The sequence below is a fragment of the Pocillopora verrucosa genome, chromosome 9 (assembly GCF_036669915.1).
Source record: "Pocillopora verrucosa isolate sample1 chromosome 9, ASM3666991v2, whole genome shotgun sequence".
NCBI classification, from domain to species: domain Eukaryota; kingdom Metazoa; phylum Cnidaria; class Anthozoa; order Scleractinia; family Pocilloporidae; genus Pocillopora; species Pocillopora verrucosa.
The window spans coordinates 19,169,227-19,190,929 of NC_089320.1; the positions used below are offsets into that span (position 1 = coordinate 19,169,227).

The 21,703-nt window shown below is 40.4% G+C and overlaps 1 protein-coding gene and 1 pseudogene across 1 annotated transcript; one reads left to right on the top strand and one right to left on the bottom strand.

The window, feature by feature from the left end:
• Positions 1-2,538: 2,538 nt before the first annotated feature.
• On the top strand, positions 2,539-6,484 carry LOC131793759 (uncharacterized; annotated as a pseudogene).
• A 2,646-nt stretch (positions 6,485-9,130) lies between these two features.
• LOC131793729 (patched domain-containing protein 3-like) lies at positions 9,131-15,239 on the bottom strand. Its single transcript, XM_059111200.2, has 4 exons — positions 14,787-15,239; positions 12,408-13,631; positions 10,687-11,831; positions 9,131-10,366 (listed from the first exon to the last, which is right to left on the bottom strand). The coding sequence occupies exons 1-4, from the start codon at positions 14,837-14,839 to the stop codon at positions 10,083-10,085; spliced, it is 2,706 nt and encodes a 901-aa protein (XP_058967183.2). The 5' UTR covers positions 14,840-15,239; the 3' UTR covers positions 9,131-10,082.
• Positions 15,240-21,703: the final 6,464 nt, after the last annotated feature.

Consider the following 21,703-nt stretch of genomic DNA (forward strand, 5'->3'; position numbering starts at 1 on the left):
TAAGGCGTAAATCTTACAGCACGTAAAGAGAGACTGAATGGAATTACTAAATGAACACCACCGACTGGAAGAAATTACGCTGTTAGTTACTGGCGTAAAGTCTTACATATATACATCAACAACTGAAAGAAATGACGCCGTTAGTTACTGGCGTAAAATCTTATATATACGTCACCGACTGGAAAAAATTACGCCGTTAGTTACCGCTGTCATTGGTTGAAGGAGCGTATTTTACATGGAGCTGCCATGCTATCTGCCAATTGCTATCGACCATCTTCCGAAAAGATTAGGAAAAAACACTTCATCAGGTCCCGTGTTTCCCTCGTACACTTCTTTCGTGCTCTAGTTGCCTCCTGCGCGCTTTATAATAAGGCTAAGACCCGAGACCTCGCCGTTAGTTATGTAGGTAAAATCTTTCCAACTGGCGTATAAACTAACAGTATGAATTTATTACGGACAGGCCCTGCTTCTAATTCAGCTAACTGAATTTTACGCCAGTAACTAACGGCGTAATTTCTTCCGGTCGATAGTATTTACATGTAAGATTTTACGCCAGTAACTAACGGCGTATTTCTTCCAGTCGGTGATGTATACACGTAAGATTTTACGCCAGTAACTAACAGCGTAAATTCTTGCAGTCGGTGATGAATATATGTAAGATTTCACGTCAGTAACTAACGACGTACTTTCTTCCAGTCGGTGACGTATATATGAAAGAATTTACGCCAGTAACTAACGGCGTCATTTCTTCCAGTTGGTGATGTATTTTAGCAGAAATAAAAAAAGCCGGCTGAACATCCCCATTTCATTAATGACCTCACTTTCCAACCATAGAGACTGTTACATTCAGAAAGTATGCGAAACATTAATCTTTTAATCTTTGAAATGGAGACGAAAAATATTGCTGTAGTAAATAGATTTGTTTAGGCGTATATGTAAATTTTAGAATGACCCTGCGGGCGGGGTGCGCCGTTCATCTCTTTGAGTGGTTACCCTTGCATAGAAATGGTCCGTCATTACAGAGATGCGCGCTCGCTGTGGTGTGAGACTGTCGTGGCGGTCGAACGTGGTTTGCTCTGATCCGCCATGGTTTTCAATTTAGCCCATAACATAACTCCATTCGAATATCTAAGTTCTTCTCTGTCTCACTGTGACTTCTTGGATAAGAACGGTTGGTGTAAATCGAAAAGAGCTGTTCCTGTTACACAAACAACGTAATGACACTATTGCTTATACAATTTCATTCTGAAACCAATATTTTTCTGTCAACCAAAGTGATTTGAGAGAGAGAAAAGAGAGGATTCATAAGTTATTTATCGGCTTGAGGTGGTGATCGATGTGTTTGCCCGAAAATACTACCCAGCCGGAAAAAACGAGATATATTTATGAAAAATGGCAACGAAAGTTGGGATGTACTTGGCGACTCACGAAAACGTTACCGTGGCCCTTGGGCAGAGATAGGAAAATATTGACCGGGTAAAGAACTAATCAGATTGCAGGATTCGTTACCGTGCCCTCTAAAAAAAATAATAATAGTTTATAATAACCAGCGGCTTTAGTAATTAGCATCTTGGCATTTCATTTATATTGGTATTTTAGTGTCATCATAACTCAATATTTCGAATTTTGTTATTCTTAATACAACCCCCATGCTTTGTAGCTGTAACTTTTATCGTGTTGGCCGAATTAAGGTCATCTATCTATCTTTCTATCTATCTTTCTATCTATCTTTCTATCTATCTTTCTATCTATCAAGAGGCGTACTAGAACAGCCAAGAGGGGCTACAGAAGACGTGGATTACTTCGAAGTACATGGAAAGGTACCATAATTCAGTGGTGATGTAGTGGAAGTCAACTCTGTAGAGGACCAGGCCAACCTTCAACCAGGCCACAAAGTGTACGAGAAAATTGAGAATTGGCTCTGTGAAATCTAATCTCAATCACATAGAATCTGCCTCTGATCTTGCTGCGCTAGCTTATAGGGCCATCCTGCGGACGATACGAGATAAGACGCTTGTACCAACTATCAACGTTAAGGTGTTAGCAGAAAAAGGGCTTACTTTGAAACAAATTCGTCAGCCTTAGAACATGGTAAAAGGCTTACAGCGAAGGGCAGCAGGAAACTCATTCGGCCGTGGTGGGTCAAATGTGCAAGTTTTTCTTAGTGAAGCTACATTAACGCCAAGCTTCGAAGTTGAAAGCTTCAAACGCAAGAATAATGTTATCACAATTACAGCACGTTCTTTAAAAGCTCTAAAGAAGCTGTCACATCTCTACTGTGAGTGGATTAAAGACAACGCTGAAGAAATGGATGAACATTTTGTGGAAAACCTAAGTTACTCTTTCAATGAACACCGAAGCCTTTATCCACATCGCTTAGCACTTACCTTTGGAACCGCTTTCGAAGCATCCCACTCACTAGAAGCTTTTTCTGATGACTTCGCTGGTTGGCAAACATTCGTCGCTTACGCCAAAGTGACCTCAAGTGATAGAAAAGTTGTTTTCATGTTCGGGGGTCAGGGATTAGAGTGGTATGCTATGGGAAGGCAGTTAATGGAATATGAAACTGTTTTCAAAGAAGCTATTTTAACAGTGGGAAGATTACTAAAAGATATGGGAGAAACGTGGTCACTTGAAGACGAACTGATGGCGCCAAAAGACGTCTCACAAATGACAGAGTGCTACATTGCTCAGACGGCCACCTTTGCTGTCCAGTACGCAACCGCACAGCTTCTTAAGTCCTGGAAAATTCTTCCGTCTGCTGTTATAGGTCAAAGTTTTGGAGAGTTGGCAGCTGCCTGTGTTTCTGGAATCATAACTGTCAAGGAGGCACTTCAGCTGGTAGTAATTCGCTCCACTCTTCATGATAGCTGCCCAAAGAATGGAGGAATGGCTGCCCTGGGCTTGTGTGAGGCAAAAGCCAGGGAGTTACTTTTAAATCTAAGGTTAAACGCCACCCTTGACATAGCAGCAGTTAATGATGCAGACGGTGTTACTGTAGCGGGTGATTTGAAATTCATCGAAGCTCTGGGGGAACATCTATCGGTGAACGCAAGAGATGTTTACTGGCGCGTTTATGGAACAAATCGTGCATTTCACAGTTCACAGATGGAACCCATCAAAATCCCTTTTCAGGAAGCTTTGAAAAGGATTCAACTAAAACCTCAGTTATCAAAGATTCCGATGTATTCTTGCGTTGAGGGCGAAATTGTCTCAGGTCAGCAGTTAAACAGCGATTACTGGTGGCGAAATATACGCTGTCCTGTTCGCTTCTATTCAGCAATGAAACACCTACTACGGGATGGTTACAAGCAGATAATTGAGATAAGCATGCAGCCATTTCTTTTCCGCCACGTGAACCGGATAGCTCTTCAGGAAAATCTAACGGAACGGGAAAGGCCCGTTGTTTTTACAACTCTTCCTCATAAGACAGTGCCAATCGAGGACCAACACAAATATTTCCTTCAGAACACGGTATGTAAATTGTTTACAGTGGGATTTCCTATAGACTGGAACTCGGTGGAGGGGAACCGATCAGCGAGGTTCATCCGGTCCGAAACATCTCCACGGCTGGAAAGCAGCTCTTGTTACAGGGAAAATCCACCACAACCAAAAGAGCAACCAATTAGTTCCAGAGAAACCATTAAGAGGCCAACTCATCCTTATCTATCAAAAGTCAAAACGACCGACTTATGTTTAAGACTACACTGCTGGGAGACTGAGCATGATCTATTAAACATTACATCTCTGAAGAACCACGACCTAATCGAGGGAGGTGCCGTTATGTCTGGGGTTGCTTACCGGGAGATGGCCTTTGCAATGGTAAATGACAAATTTGTTCATATCCTTAGCCTGGATCTGGGTAATGTGAAGCTTTCAAGTCCTCCCACTCTTCCAAAAACACAGGTAACTACAGAAGACTCATGAATTCGAGTCATGCTGTAGAAGATAAAATGAGTTTACCTTGTCTTAGTGTTTTTTGTAATTTAGGTTGGATCCTTAAGTCCCCGCCTTTTAACGACAGGCAGCAGTGAGAATTGGGGTGAAGTGTGTAACCCTGCTGCTCCGTACGTTCAGCTGATCGTCAAAGAACAGCGCCATGGATCATATTTTCTCGGAGAATATTCATGTGGAAGGTTCCAGAGTGTGGAGTATCCCGTGATTGACACACTTCCCTGGTCATCGTGTTCACAGAACATAACCATTAGGTTATTTTCCATTACGAAAGACGGACGACTGACATCGCGACACGTTCAGGTACGTACAATAGCTCAAAATTACTTTAAATCATATTATGTTGAGCTATTGTCTTTGAAATAGGTAAACCTCTCGTTCACAGACACCTTCAAAGAACTATCTCCTACATAAAAATGAGTAACTCTGGAAATTGGTGGCCTTGGGCTTTGTAGACACATCTCATTACTTTCGCCTCATCTGGTGACTTAATGTTTAGAGTGATTATTATGTAATCATGATTTTTATCACGTGGATTTCGATATCGCGGAGATAAGTGGATCTTTCTCGGTCATAAATATGTTTGTCTTACAGGAGCTAAGTGTGACGGTGAATGTCAAATGTCTCCCCATAAGTGGACCGACTTGACAACCATAAATTTCAATCGGCCTAAAGCTATTAAGTGGCTTTGTTGGACATTAACAGATGTTGTTGATCTCTATTTAGCTCCAATTTAAAGGCTATTTGGAAAAACTTGCAGTAGTAGACAAATGAGAGAGATACACTATCAAGACTGGATCATCGATAAATTACATAATAAGCTATACTAATGGTCTTATTTCCTACATTTTAAAGACTCCAAGAGAAGCTCTCCTGAAGAATCAAACTATTTTCAATAAGGAGTACCAAGAATGGCAGCCTGCTGAGGTAAGAGGTACTCTTACTGAATAAGGAATATCCCCACAGTAAGTTATTCAGGGGCAAGCTGTGCAAATGCCATCAGCACAAGGAGAAGAGTACCAAGCCATAAATTGGAGACATGCTTACAAAAGGAAAATAACTTAGACAGCATTTTTGCATGCTTTATCTTCAATAGGTTCGAGGTCCTCTCTCATTTCTAAAATGCCAGAATAATAGATTTTTGCCACGTAATCCCACAACATATGGCATCGAGGAAGTCTGGAGCCAGTTAGTAGATAAAGGTAGCACAGTACTCGTTTGTCCTGGTGATCATTACTCCCTTAGTGAGTTACCTCGAGCGCAAGTAACAGGCGGTATCTTAGCAACTGCCCCGGCCATCAACTGCTACATGTTGCTACCAGAATTGCCCACACTTCCAATAATGTTTACCCAAAGACGTGCTGTGGAGAAACTTTCCGGCGGTGTACATGTAGGCGTGTTCCTTCACTCAAAGAGAGGTAATCTAAAAAGAAACGCCTGGACCTTTAATTAAAGGAGCATGATTTATTTTTTTCTTTCAAATATGATCAGTGTCCAAATTCATGCAGGAATTTCGTTTGTTTCACTGCTCCTCTAAAAATCCACTTTGGCAACGAAATTGACTTTTTCACTAGCTTTTCCCACGCCTCTAATTTTTTTTCATTTTTTCATGGTTGGCCATTTCAACCACAGTTTATGGTTTTGGTTTAACAACTTACGATCAAAAAGTACCGTAAAAGAAGGTTTTACAAAACTAATCCATGAATTAGATATTTTGCCTATGGTTTCTCAGGGTTTCTTTCTTTCCAATCAACGAATTAAAATTGCCAGAGATATGCCACGATAAAGAATATGATAGGACGGATAAAAGTATCCTGTTTAAATCCCATTCTCAACTCCTTTCTGTTGTATTAGGCAACAAAATGCCGCGTTACAGAGACCTATTTTTCCGAGAAGATTTCCACAAACTTAAGTTGAGATCAAAACCTGGCGAAAGAGAAGCGATTCAAAACGAGGAAACTAAAAAAGATCATGGATCTGAAAGGGTAACGATACTCTTTACTTTAGGTTAAGTTGTCAATATTTTTGTCTAAAATATTCCCAATATTCCGCTTGGGACAAATTTCAAAAGATACGACACATGCTTCCTTGTAAAGAGAGGATCAAGCGATGAAAACTGAATCCCAGCCCATTCAGGTCTTATCCCTTCGAAGTAACGCTCGGAATCTGGACTTGTCACCTTCATCTCGTATTTTGCCTCAATGAACTAATCGGTAAAATACAGCCCAAGTGGAAGTTAGATTCCCTCAGCCTAAACGTATCTCGTCTGTTACCTAATCCTTTGGAATAAAAGATTAGGTCTGATTCCTTTCACCTTTGTTTTCTTTTCTTTTTGGGGGAGACATTTGACATTCACCGTCACACTTAGCTCCTGTAAGACAAACATGTTTAATACCGGGAAAGAATCGTTGTTTTTTTTTTCTTCTATTCTTAAACTCATGATCGAACTAAATTTTTCTTAAAATGAAATCAACTTTAATTTCAGAACCTTACGTGGTGCAGCCAGGAAGGATCTTCTCCAGTGCCTTGAAGTAAACTTGGCGAAAACGAAGAGTTGGAGGTTACGAACGTAGGAAACCAAGGACTTATTCCATAGAATTTTGTCGAAATATTCCGATTTGAAAGCGTTTTACGACATTTTAGAGGCTGTGTTCGCTGTGAAGCTAGTGACTGTTTAGAACCATAGTCATGATATTCAGCAGTCGTGTAAAAAAAAAACCCAGAATTAATTAGCTTATTTGAAGTATCAAGGTCAACCGACGTTTATAATTTAATGATAGTGTTTACTTTTTATTTCCTGCCTTCACTTAAGAACCATGCTGAATAGAAAAGGAACAAATCGGTTTTCAAGTTAGATTTAATATCTAATTATTACGCATGTCCAAGTGCCACTCCCTATTCTTTGCGATATCAGGCGGCACTTCTGACTGAGGCAATTTTAAGTAAACAGAATCACTCCATTAACAAGCTTGTGTAGCAACTATCTCTTTTTGAGCCAGACGACAGAAGGGTTGGCTGAGCGAAATTTACGCGCAGGTATGGATAAAAACCCTCAAACCACCCGTTCTAAAGCGATGAAGGTGCTTTTCAACTTATAAAGGAATTCATATGCTGAGGTTTGGACTGCAAATCTTTAACGGTTGATTTTTGGGGGAATATGTTCCTTAATTCAGTTAGCCTTCTCAAATTTCTAGATACAGATATAAAGTCACCCCTGTATACAACGGCCAAATATAAGGCATTTACAAGAAAACCACCTGATAATTTTCCATTTTATTTACTATAGGGTTGACGTGTATATCACGGTCACTTTAATGTTGCAGACACGGTCACCTTTACATTTTCTGAATCCACAAGTCCATTATTATGCACCTGTATATAACGGTCACTGAACTGGATTACCATAAGCGAATTGTTGTCAACATTGTAGCTATCGGGGCAGGGGTATCAATGAACACAACTACAAATACTATATGGCATCGCCTATGTCCAGAACGTGCTTGGGAAGTACAGTAATAGAATTGCAGGAGAGGCTCAAAATCTCTTTCAAGCTTTTTTTTTTGTCTCCATACTGCAGTAGCACCCGTATTTTCTGAAATAGAACAGCTGTAATTTACATTGAAAAAATTGAGGGACATCCTGTATAGGATCAAGCTTCGCGCTCTGAAATCTCAGAAAAATATAACTTATCTTTATTTCTCTTTACTGTTAAGCAAAGGGTTGAAGAAACGCTTTTCCTAAAAACTTAGCGCTTAATTGAGTTTACAGTGAAATGAAATATTTTGTGGCTTCTGCCCCGTGTTTCTTACGTTGCTCGTAATTGCTATTGTCAAAAAAAATAAATTGAGTGGTTATCCTCACATCAAAACGTTTGAATTTTATAAGAGTTCACGGGAAACCTGTAAATAAAGGTCCCGAAGCCAATTCCCGAGGTAAATTTTTATATACAGGTTTGACTGCTTGTATATACACGCCTCTTTTTGAAGTGGTGGTAGAATGCGTCGATTTCGTCTTTGTGTATATTCTAGTGTTACCCACAACCCTAGTGTGATGAAAATCGATTCTAGTGTTGGCAGTTTAGCAGAAAATCGCGCGCGTGCCATCGGCATGTTTCATATATTGAAGAATGATACGTGAGCGCGCGTAGATATGGAATTTCTCTTCGAGTGTTTAACTCGATAGCTCACTCGTTCGCTGCGCTCACGAGTGAGATGTAGAGTTGAACACGAGAGAAAGAAATTTCATATCTACAAGCAACCATGTATTATTTTGTTTATAAACACAATTGCCCTTTGCGGACAAGAAAAGTCGACGTTGTTAATGAAAGGAAAAAAAAGGATCGACAGCCCGCGAAAAAAAGTCGTAAAGTGCGTTGGCGATAGGGCTCATGAAGAAAAATGCGTTGAATCATTAAAAAGAACAAACGATGGGCGTAACTTTCAATTTACAAAATTCTCAGTTATTGACTTTTCCTTGCCGACTGCCGAAATTTATTCAGGTACACAGCCAAACTCGGCTTGTGGCAAATCTTCCACTTGTCGATTTTCGTTCTGAGCCACGGAAAATGCCATTACCAAAGCCACTGAGTAGGTAACTTTCGGTATTTCTTCCCCTTCTAGGAAATTTTAAAAGTCACTGCCTACCTGCAGTAATATAAATCTTCGAGTGTTTTAGCACCCATAATCCGAGAAAAGTTCGACAAACGACCTTGGATTGAGAATGGTGAGGGTTTTTCCATTCGTTCATCAACATGTAAGAGTGACGCGAAAGGCGCGTAACGTGTCAGTAACTGATTGGCGATATTAAACACACGTGAAAAATTATCATATCTTTTCACGTGTCGTTACGGCTTTTCTCAGGGCAGGAAGTCCTTGAATAACAATGCAGTTTGTATGATAAATAGAGAATAATACATGGGCGCGCGTAGATATGGAATTTCTCTTCGAGTGTTTAACTCGCCAGGTCACGAGTGAGCGCAACTAACGAGTGAGATGAAAAAAGTCAACTAATTAATGAATGAAAATAAAAGAATTGACAATCCCCGAATAAAAATTGTAAAGTGCGTTGGTGCTAAGGCTCAAAATGAAAAAATGCGTTGAACAACATAAAAATAAACAATAGACATAATTTTCAAAATACAAAATTCTCAGTTACGGTTTTTCTCAGGGCTGGAAATCCTTGTATAACACCGTAGTTGATATGATAAAAATATTTATCACATATGAAATATTTCTCATAGCACTTAGTCACAAGAGATAAGAGATGTACTCAGTGTGATTTTGCTTTTAACTTTTTTGGGCTTCCACCACAATACAAATTACACACCAATACTTAAGAAAACTGTCTTTGATTAATGAACAGATGCCCTACATTAATTTCTTAACAATGTGGAAGAAAACACTAAATTTATGACTGGACTGATCCCAACTATTTGTGTACTACTCAAAATTTTCAAAAAAAGTTGAAATATTCAGTCGAAATTTGCTCCAATTTTTAAATGGGCTAATTTCTTCAAACAAATAAAAGATATTTTGAGTATTCATCAAGAATAATATGATTTAAAATTCCTTCCCTAAACTTTTGAATACTTTTCAAATTTTGAAACCTTCTCTTTTTCCATAAATCATCACCTTCGCATTTCTCAGGATGTGTTCCGTGAAAATGTATTTTACAATAGTCCAGCATTAGTATTACACGTTTAGTACTGGGACTTGTGGACTAACGATTTTCAAGGGATTGGTGCACAACTAAATTGGTCAGTCCATAAATCCTATTTCCGACAAAAACCTGAAATCAATCGCTTAATTTCCACACGCTTCTTCCCACGTTGGTTGCATGTTGGTTCCATTTGACAAATATTATTTTTTGATAGGCGTTTACGTTGGATAAGGTTTTATGACAATCAGACAAGCTTTGCAGTTGCTTAGCGCTAACGAAGCGTTGTCACGAGTGACGTGTGAGTAGCTTATTGGCGATAATTCACGTTGTTGTTTCGATTAAAATCTTGTCTTCTCGAGGTTAAAAGTCATTTAGCTGGCTTAGTTAGCTAAAACAGCAATTTTACTGGACTTCTAGTAAAATGCAAGGCACCTCTGCCCAAACAGCATAAAACCTGCAAGGCACCTCTTTTACACGTTTGTTTCCCTGTCACATTCATCCTTCAAAGAGTCAGGGGCGTAGAGTGTATCAACTCGGCTGTATTCATTGCCTTGTTTCTTGGAAGTGTCCTCATGTGAGGGGGGTCTGATCCCAACAGCTGGTCTCCAGCAAAGCAAGGACAGATGAACAGGTAGAATACACAAGCCGTGGAGGAGACCGAGCACGACGATGCCGAAGAACATTTTAAAGAATATACGGAAGATCTGTGATGCGGCAAATGCAAGAACGACCATGCCGAGGAAAGTACTGAATCCTAAGAAACAAGTAAATAAAAGAAGGAAACCAAATTAAACAATGCTAGAGCGCTTGCAAAATGGTCACCTTTTTTTTACAGTGTGGAAGTAACTCGATTCTAAAGAAAATTCAGAGTGTAATTGAATAAATCGTTGTGTTGAACCACACAGAAAAAAATAACAGTCACGACAAGTTTACGTCCAAATGAAGGAGAATCTGTAGTTTTCCTTCATTGCGTTCGACTTGCTACCGAAATATTTATGAGAAAAAACTGCAGAAGTGAGTCTAAAGTGTGCGAATTGAAGACGAAAAATAAACTTAAATGTACACGTGACTAACCTCCCATGAATACACTTGCTCCTAATGTACTCAAGGCATCTACCACTCGTCCATTGACTGTTGCTTCGTTTGACGTTATGTACGCATGCGCGATATGTGCGCTGTAATCGACTGCAAATCCAATGGCCATAACGAGGTTAACCATAGAAACAGAATTAAGGGAAACATTCCAGATGACCATCAGTCCAAATAACTCGCATATCAGGGCCGCAAAGTTCAGCACTACAATGAACGTAACTGTGCAGTCCACTAAAAAGGGGCTTGTAACAAGCAGTACCGCTATGGCTGCGATAATGAGATTTCTTACGGTTTCCCTGGAAGTAATGGCGTACTGCTCGAAGTATATGAAGAGTCGATTGATTGGAAAGGCATCAAGTTCCGACTTTTCTGTGATATCTTCACGAAGTGTGAGCATGGCATTTTTCTGGATGGTGGAGGTGCTGGTACTCTTCATAAATCCAAAGATGCGAGAGGCTTCCAGTCTGGTGCCATCCGTGGTAAACTTCAAATCTTGAATGAAATGGGAAAAGGCTGGAATACGAAGGAATTCTCTCAAGGCAGGCAAAAAGTAAGGACCAGTGATGCTCTTATTAGTTTGCTCAGCGTAACGAGAGAACGTGTCCATCCAGGATAACGAGCGGTCTCTGTAGTATTTGTTTTCCGTCACGATGTTTGTCAATGCTCTGATCTGTTGCTGGGTTGTATATTTCTCATAATCTAACGCGCCAGTCTCCACGATGCTCACTGGAATAGAAAGGTCAAACTGTTTTTCTTGAGCGGTCAAAAACTGTTTCAAGTAAGAATCATCCTTTGCTAGGATTCTTCTGTTAAACGCCTCGTCCACTTGAGTGACTCCGTAAATTCCAGCTCCAAGCAGCAGCAGCGAGATGAATATCACCGAGCATTTTGTTGCTGGAAACGTCAAGAATTTTCCCCAAGTCTTCATGACTCGATTTGACGTCTGTGTGATGGGCTCGTCCCAGGCTGGCTTTCCATCTTTGGGTCGCGGCGCCAGGCAGCATGGGAGGCAATCTCTGCGACCGGATTTAATTCTTCTTATGTCATAGGTCATGACGGCCACAAAGAAGGTGACAACCATTAGGAATGATGACGTTACTGTCAGGGCTGCGTAGATGCAGAAATACCTACAATAGGATGAGTTAAGCATCGATCAGTAATCACTATGTTACTCTATCTACGTAAGTTTTTTGCAAAATTGAAACCCATGCTTGCCTTGTGTAGTAAATAGCAAAAAGAGCATGTTGGCCTGCATAGTACAATTAACATCGATGCACACGTAGTTTGAATTCGAAACACTTAACTCTTTATCGCGTTACTGGTGATCACACCAGTGTTTTCCCTTAATCACAACTTTTTCTGAGCCAGTGAGAAAGCTTCATAAAACGCAACAACCAATCAGATTTCAAGGCTTCTTTAAAGTAGCCAGTCATATTGAAAAGACTGAAAGACACTTCGGCCAAGCCACGGAAATTGAAACAGGCCTGAAATGGCAATCCTTTTTATCCTTCGTGACGCGATGTCTTTTATTCAAAGTGTACCGAGATTTGTGAACACCCTCATAAAATTATTTTACCGCGTTGCATTATAAATATTTTCCCTAGATTAGTTATTCAAACAGAACCACAAGGAATCAATAAAATTTCTTCATAATTGCTACCTGAAAGAGTAGACTTAGTCGGCAATCAACTCAACTTCCTTACCTAATGGCTGGGAATGAGGTGGATGTGCTGACTGCAAATGCCACTAAATCCGTCATAGTTGTCATAGTAACAGTCGCACCTGTATGCCTCATGACTGCTTTGATCTTTTCCGTTGTCGAAAGGTCACACGGCTTTCGGTCAAGTTCATCCACTAAGATGAATATGCCATCGAGGCCGATTCCAAGGACAAGGAACGGAAGCACTCCCACGATACTGACAAATGGCACTCGGAACCACATACCGAGGCCGAGTCCAGCTAGAATCCCCAGAGCCACTGCGAACACTCCTGCGTTAGCGAGCAGGGAATGGCCGGTCAGCGGATTTTTAAACTTTCCCAGCATGATGCAAGCAAAGGAGATCATGAGAGTGTAAGTGATTGACACCAGTTTGACGTCAGACCCACTGCTCTCAGCGACAGCGTCATCCAGGCTCCTCTCACTCGAGTAGTGGACTTCAAAGCAGGGAAGTTTGTCCACCACAGAAGCCATCTTATCGATAAACTTCTTCTCCCAGTTGAGGACCCTTTCGCGGGCGTCTTCATCGGACGGATCGCGAATATGATAAACTATTTGCAACGCTTTTGCACCAGTTATGATCTCTTGCTTTCGGGTGATTTTGCCAAATATTCGGTTCAAGTTAAGCCAGAAGGGGCGTCCGTTTCGCATGATGAAGCTTGTGTTCTTTAAGGCTTTGCTTAGTTCATGTTGAATTTGGCTAATGTCTTTGTTGATCAGATAACTCTCATTAAACTGCAGAAATTCCAGCGGGTTGATCATCACACAGTCTTCTGGTGATCTGGATTTGTTCCCCGACAGTGTAACACAGAAGTCGGTATAAGATTCTAAGGTCATAACTGCCTTGTGGGCACGGAAAGCCTGTCTCAGACACTCAGGAGAGAGAACATTGGGATGACCAGGCGCTGCCACCAAAAGGACGATTTCTTCTCGAAACTTGATTCGGAAGTATTTTTCGGCAGTCTCCAAGTCCTTTACAGCCTTGCTGCTTTGAGGTACGAAAAGTTTGTCAGTTCTTGTTTCTGACCGGAACCAAACAAACCCCACAGAACAAACACTGACAAACAGGAGAGATATCTGAATTGTTATCAGCGGATGCGTAGCAATCTTTTCCCCAAACCAGCCAAAGAAATGTCTTAGAAGACGCAAATACCAGCTGCATATTGATGACCACAATAAACATGGATTGAGTCGGCGTGGACAGCAGCAACTGTAAAAATGATCGTAACAATAAGACAAAGAAATGATTCAAATAATAGAAATAAAACGAATAATAATGGTATTAAAATAAAAACACCCATAATAACGTGAGTAGTAATAAGAATGATGATGATGATACTAATCATTATAGTGATGGAGGTGGTGTTATTATCGTCATCATTCTTATCATCACGTTCATTACCATCTTCATGATAAATTTATAATTTTTTTTTTCATTCTGAAGACCCAGTCTTCTTTGCTTTCAATCGGGCGCTCTGCTTACTAGTGAAAAATGACGCCTTAAATAACGCTTTAAATATTTGTCTTATTACTATCATGACAAATTGCATGAACTAAGGAGGTTTTTCTGCGTACTCGTTTTCTAACACCTGAAACACTTAAAGTTAAGCGCTTCTCCGAGAGGTAAAGGCAATTCAAAACCGAATGACTAAACGGAAAATAAAACTTCTTCACCTCAACGTTTTCCGATTTTATGTCAAAAATAATTTAAAATTTGCTCCTCAAACGAAAAAAAAATGCATCTATCATATTTCAGTATCCTGCAATCTGACAAGTACAAATTTGAAAGCATTTTAAAAGCATGGTCAATAGATCGTACAAATACAGGCTTTCAGAGAGGCCGACGGTTCAATACTTCTCTATCACTTATTGGGAAAACGAAGCTTCGGTCTCAGCCAAAAATATCCTAAGCTCACCGTTGTGGTTTCGTACCCCGAACTACTCGGAATTTCCTCCTTTCTTATCCTTTCTCGCCAAAGAGCTCTGACGAGTTAGAGAACGCACATAGCAGGAGTCGCTTTTTTTTTCCCCGTTCGCTATTGAATTTCCTTTAGAATGGTCAGACGTGCTTAGAGTTTCTGACAAAGTTTCTGAATTGACGAAGTATATTTGCTCTTAGGGCTCACGACAGCTTCAAACGTCCGCAGAATATGCTTAGTTTTAAGGGTTTTAGAGTATTATAGCGGGATAACTCGAATTGAGAAAGCATATTTCCTAATATTGTTCTTGTGTTTTGATGTTTTTCTATTTTAAATGTTACTACCCGTCTAAAGCAGGAACTGTGACAAAATATTTGCCACTTTGAGTAAGGTTAACTTTTCTAAACATTGTATCAGAAATAATCAACACACAAATCCGCACTAACCTTGGTTCGTTTGACTCCTGCTTTTGGTCTGGCTGCTTCTTCATACTGGCCATGATGAGACTTGGAAGTTAGGCGAGAAGAAATAGCTGTGGACTGCGGGAGCAGTTCAGTTATGAATGAACTCAGATGGCGGGTTATTTATATATACTTACTTCGCAAAATTTGATTGCGCCCATGTTTGGCATAATTTTGTTTTCGAATGCACTTCAGCAACGGACAAAGTTTGAAAGATGTAAATTTTCGTATTTCGTGACCGCCTTCAGCGGCGAGAACGCGAGATGAGCATGTACTATTTTCACGCGTAAGATTTTCGCTTAGAGCTGACAGTCGCAAAGATTTCGGTCTCTACCTCTTGTGATATTCGAATCCTTACATTCGTATACCATTCAAAATCGAAACACCACCAAACATGGAGAAATAAATTATCTGAGACACACTGATAGCCGGCTGTTTATTCACCTGCATTAAATCACCCGTCACCTTTCAGACTAATCCTTTGTTTACGGGCAGTCAAAACATCTTGGCGGTCGCGAATAACAATTAGTAATGGAGCGCAAGTCACGTCTTACCTGCCGGCACATCACGAATCACGTTTCACATTAAAGGTTTGAGACTGAAAGCCCCATTCTCGATGTGAACGATAAGAAACCTTTAATTGATAATTTTTTTGTTAAATTTAAAGCCTGAGATGAAAAAAGAGAGAAAAAAGAGAGAAAAAAGATTTTCGTCCATTGTTTCGACCGGTACAGATGTTATATAGAATTTCCGTTGTTGCTATGCCAGAACGTCGTGTATTTATGACAAATAACTGCGACAGGAAATTAATACGTGCGATATCAGAATGAGTGTGACAGGAAGTTCATCTATATTCGCTTCTTTTAGCTTTAGTAACAAAAATTGTGTTACAGGCCAGAAGGACTGGAGGAGGAAAACATCATCAACGAGATAAACTTATGCTCCTTCACTGAGAGGGAAGCAGTCTTTCTGAGGCGGGTTTGAGCACAGATGATATTTGATGAGCTAAGTAGAGACGCGAGAGAGCTTTATTTCGCGGTCTATGATAAGTAATTTTACCTGAACTTTACTTCACATGCTCAAACATAAACACTCACCATAACTTTGAAAAAAGAGGATTTATAGAAAAAATTGCACTAATTCCCTGGAGTTTCATGCAACAATATGTGCGTAAGTTAGTTTCCCTGGACGAGGGGGTGTGCAAAATCATAACGAACCTCAAACATGCAGGTTGCACGTGCAAGCGAGGAGACGCGAGGAGACGCGAAGAAATAAAAATTTAAGTTAAAATAGTCAACGAAACAGAGTCTCCCTCTACAAGAATCTGTCGACTGGAAGTTTTGTTTTTCGTAATTTCTTATTTAGTACAGTAGCAATATTTCAGAGAGGGCGCTTTCTTAGAGTACTATTACGATAGCCACTACATAATTGATATACCAAAAAGCAGTAATAGAACAAGCGGTTAAGTCCATTTCCATCAACACACATTCTTTTCATAAGCTGTAAATGATCTCTTTCAAGCCACGCAACAACTATAAATATATTACTTTGCAAACGAAATGAAACGGATGCCTGTAAACTACATCAACTTAATAAACCTGTAACCTGATCTCATATGCCGATGGGAATTGTGTTCACACTCGATAAACTGTTGGGTGGGAATGTACTTCAAAAATTTTGTAGCCCTTTAGCACACACCAGATCACTTTCAGATATATCTTGCAACGTCGTCCTGGACTGGACTAATGAAAGCCCCATCGTTTCCAAAACTTGCCATTGTACCTCGCTTTGAGAGGTACTTCTTGTTGAATTTGTCACCGTGTAAGTCCAACCCTCCCCACCCTGCAGCAGATCACTTCTAGATGTATCTCGTAAAGTAGTCCAATGGTAGACACCAGAAAGCCATGTTCTTTCTCAAACTTGCAATCGTAGTTCACATTGACTGGCACTCTTTGTTGTACTTGTGACCGTTTAAGTCCTACCCTCCCTCCCCCCCCCCCCTCCCCAGATTTGTGTCTTATCTAACGCAGCATGCGCTTTGATGGATGACTTGTGTTATGCAATAGCTTGCGATGATTTCTGTTATGCAATTACGTACTCTACATTTCGGCGAAATAGACGGTAGTTCGCGGCGTTTTATTCGAGATATTACGTACATATTTCGGCGATTCTCCTCGATTATTCAGAACAGATGGTATTTCAGCCCGCTGGGAAGGATGGCGGCAAACTATTAAACTGCTCGCGATAGGAAAAGGATCAAAATTGCCGGCCAGAACCGAGCTTTGTCGGCGCAGACCGTCAGATTGAACGCTCAAGATCCTTATTTCACGTTGAACGACGTTGGAGAATAAGCCACTTCTGAAGCGGATGATCTTATGAAAAGCATTCTTTTCGTGATACAAGCCAAAAGTCAACTGTCTGGCTAACGAATCGAAACCGTCGAACAGTTTATGATCAGGTTAAGACCAAACCATTGAATTTGGAGACACTGCCGCTGTGGATGAGCAAATTCGTGAACAAAAGTGTTTGTCGTATGAACTCCGCCAAAGAACATTGGCGAGACATTACGTTTTGTGTGGAGGAATCTGAGAAAAAGGCGCATTCACAAAGTGGCGAAGTCTGTGGTGAGGTAAATAATAATGAGTAGGGAGACGGATTCCATAGGGATGCTAGAGCAAGAAATGTGCGGCATAAAGTCAATGCAGAAAGTGTAATGATACTGGACAGCTTGAGGTCGTGTGTAAACCTAAGGAGACTAAGAAGAATTAAAAGAGTGGTCGCGGCGCTGGAGGACCGCGTGGATAAAACTCTGTAGGAAAGAGTAGTTCAGCTCACCATGTAAGGTAGGTGTACGTTGAAGCTAAGTTGAATGATGATTATGATGATGCGTTTGGCGTTTTAGGCGGTTCTAGTGTTTCTAGTGATAATGAAATTTCTTCGAAAATAAGAGGCTTGCCATGAACAGCGATTAGTATGCAGTAAAAAGGTGGATAGCGTTGAGGGCGCACTCTGATTGGCTACTCAACTCAGAATACTTTTGGCTATATTCACCTTCGAGCAACACATTTGGCACACATAATGGATGCCGCGTATACAAACGACCCAGATTCAGTCTAAATTGTGTGCCTGAGAATAGCAGAAGGTACTCCACCACTGAGAAGTCCTACTTAAAAGGATGGCGCCCATAACATTTCTGATGGTGTGATAATACATGCTCTCGTTGAGGAGGAACATGACAGAAGATTTGAGAACATAATCAGATTATTGAGCAGCCTGGGGATGACTCTGAAGTGTGGCAAGTGTCAGTTAAAGATGTCAGAGTTTGGGTTCATAAGTCGTACTCTCTCTGCCCGTCGAATTGGTACACCAGATGTTAAAGTTAAGACTGTTAATGATGTTCGTGAACCGAAGAATGCTGCTAAAGTGAGGAGTATTATTGGACTGGTCAATATCACTGAATATTTTTTTCCTGACAACAATATCTGCACCTCTCCGACAACATACCACCTCTGAAAAGAAGTCTGTGGAATATTCAAATTACACATGGCTTTCTTTTTTCTCTTAGAACCAAAAATGGGAAACAATTTGTAAGTGGCCTTTCAAGAAGTATTTGGAGGGGAACGGAATTGAACATAGGAAAACCGCACTTTAATAGCCACAGGCCTAAAGAGAAATTGAAAGGCAAAACCGCAGTATCGAAATGAGGCTCCTACGTATTGCCGAAGCCGAGGGTTGCAGCTGAAAAGCAGAGATCGACATCTCCAAATTAATAGGTCGCAGTACACCGCATCAACAACTTGGGTTAGCCTTGCTGAATTATTTTGTGGATGACGCATCAGGACCAAACTAACCAACCTTTAAGAGTTTTAACTCTTAAAGGTGGGTTAGTTTAAGCATTGAAGATGAAGTCCAAGATTGCGACAATGAAACGAAAGGAAAAGGGAAGGTGTATGCAGACCGCAGGAGAAATTCATATCAAAGCAAGACCCAAGAAGATGATAAGGAGTTAAAGCGACAGAAGGAAGAAAAGACGATGTCAAAGAAGTCTCCTTATACAGTTTTTAAAGTCAGGAGAATGGAGGAAAAGTTTTCCTTGAAGGGGCTGACGATGTACAATATCGTCGCAATGTAATGTTTTCTCAAAGTACGATGATGATGTTATTTCAGCCCCGAATGAGTTAACAGACTCCTAAGATGCACAGAAAAAATAAGAGAGTTCACCTAGCCTGGAGTGTAGACAATTTGGAAATGCTCCGTCTGATAGAGCAAGTGGAGATACTCCAGAGGAATACAGACCATCATACGATAGCACTGTGAGGCCAAACAATTCTACCACTTTGCGTACATTAAGAGTCAAAATATTACCCTCTAGAGTTCAACGCAATCTTCTTGGCTGCGTTCAGCTACGTGCAGAGCAAAACACTTAGACCTAGAAGTGAATGAGGACTTTATTCTGAGGAGGCTATAGTCTTAGAGCATACCCGAAGTGGGGGAATCAATGCTGGCCACTTAAAGATGGACCTAATTTTAGCCCGCTCCTAAGCCTTCCCTCTTTCCTCTGTGATGTCGGCTTGGACCAATAGCGAAACCCATTGCTTCCCCCAGCGTTTAGCCAACGCAGAGGGGTTAATCGACGCCGATGTTTACCACAGCTTTTGAATAATGCATAGAGGGGAAAGGTCAGAAATCCGAGGGGCGAAGCAATGCAGTGCTGCAACGCACTCAGGCTCTGACAATTGCATGATTACACTTTGTTCTGCACGTACATTTTTTTGGTTTAATCATCATAAAAGCGTACTTCATTGATATAAAAGAAAATAAAACGCACGCGAGCATAAGCAGTTGCAATTTCTATATGAGGAGAAACGTTCATGTGTTTCTCTTTTTTATTGTTTTTTTAGAGGGCACGGTAACGAATCTTGCAATCTGATTGGTTCTTTACCCGGTCAGTATTTTCCTATCTCTGCCCACGGGCCACGGTAACGCTTTCGTGAGTCGCCGAGTACATCCCAACTTTCGTTGTCATTTTTCATAAATATACCTCGTTTTCCGGCTGGGCAGTATTTTTAAGCCAACACGTCGGTCACTACCTCAAGCCGATAAATAACTTATGAATCCTCTCTTTTCTCTCTATCAAATCACTTTGGTTGACAGAAAAATATTGGTTTCAGAATGAATTTGTATAAACAATAGTGTCATTACGTTGGTTGACAAGCGGCCTAAAAACCTTCTGCAATTAATTTTAATCGTTCACAAAAAGTACCCAGAAAGTTGGAACGTGAGGTATTTGGTTACAGTTAAACTGAACGATGGAACTTTCATTCATTTAATATCTGAATTTTCTCGAGCAATTTGTTCATAGTGAAAGAGCGAGCGAAGTTTTAATTTAAGTTCTACAACAAATATACGCTCCTGGTGAGTCTTTCCAATTCCGTTCAATTTGGACATTTGTACCTTAAATTGCACAACAGAAATTGAAGGAATTTTTTGAGAAAAGGCCGCATTACATTCCCTTGTGTCTCGTTGGAGTGTGCCGTTCGAATTTAGTTTTTGTGAAGGAAAGATCAGAGTTAAACACGCCATTACAGCAAACAAACGAGCAAACTCTCACAACTTCAAAATAAAAAGATTGAATTTACTCACAATTAATTTCCTCGCCGTTTACTTAATGAACAGAGGTAAATCTTCGTATATGAATGAATCGTCGATGAGAGTGAATAATACTTTCCGTTAGATCATTAACTGATTTTGAAGAAAACATTGTCGTGACAGTCCTTGCCAAACTAGTTCTGTTGGTTTTCAAATGTTCCTTCGCTTTTCTTTTTCTTGCGCGCTCTCTAATTGACAGGTGTCAGTTTGTGGCAGATACTTGTAAAAATAATGTTTCAAAGTTTGTTTGGAAGCCTTTTAAATCACCTTTATCGTTACGGAAATGAAAATGTTTCGCTGAGGCATCTCTCTTAAATTTGCATCACCTCTATTTTAACTACCATTTACCCACTCAAAAATTGTTCAGTTTATGGAAGATCTTGCCGTATTTACGGCCATAAATCATTCGGGTTCTTTCGGAAAGAATTTCGTCAAGTTTAAAAACAATAAATATGTTATTTACCGGCTAAGGGTCGGTCCGTATGGTGAAAAACTGTGACCTTGGTCTTGAAAATGCTGCCCTCGGCCTACGGCCTCGGGCAGTATTTTCAAGACCTCGGTCACAGTTTTTCACCATACGGACCTCCCAGCCGGCAAATAACATATATGTATGCGGTTCTCTCTTAACTCTTCTCGCCAAATCCTTGAGAACATAAACAAATTAGCCTCCTGAGTATCTTTTGCCCTAAACACCGTGACTTACGTAAGGGTACAATGTCAATGGGTCAAGGAGAGATATATTGCTTTCAAACTCACAGAAATGCAAATTCTTTGGACCTTTAAAAGTTTGATTTGTTAATGAAGTTGATTGCCCACAACGCGACCATTATCATGATTTATGTTTGGATAATAGTAGCTCATCTCCTGTAACCTATCTGCAAAGAAATACTTACGTAGGCACTTACTAAGTTACTGTCTTATTCAAGGGATCTACAGATGTTTTTCTTTGACGTTGTGGTTTACTGGCGACCACGTTGATCAATGAGAATGTCAACACTATTTCGCCTGCAGGTTTGGAGAAATTGCCGACAATCAATCTACAGTTGACTCATATACGTTTTGATAACCAAAATGCTGACACGCTCCCTGCTCTGCACTGAATTAAAGCCTGATGCCAATTTCTCATAATTTTTTAGGGTTTTAAAGAATGATGCGAGGAAAAAACGCACCACGTTTCCTAAGCCGCCGGGAGGTATCTTCAGACGAAAGTTATTTTCACTTGCGCTCGACCGTAGTGGGCATTTTTTCTTTAA

Excerpts from the sequence above, each read along its gene's own strand:
- LOC131793729 (XM_059111200.2), bottom strand. The coding sequence starts at position 14,839 with ATGGCCAGTATGAAGAAGCAGCCAGACCAAAAGCAGGAGTCAAACGAA. Across the intron at positions 11,832-12,407 it reads ACCTCATTCCCAGCCATTAG|GTATTTCTGCATCTACGCAG; the intron begins GTAAGGAAGTTG and ends ATCCTATTGTAG. Across the intron at positions 10,367-10,686 it reads AGCAAGTGTATTCATGGGAG|GATTCAGTACTTTCCTCGGC; the intron begins GTTAGTCACGTG and ends CTTGTTTCTTAG.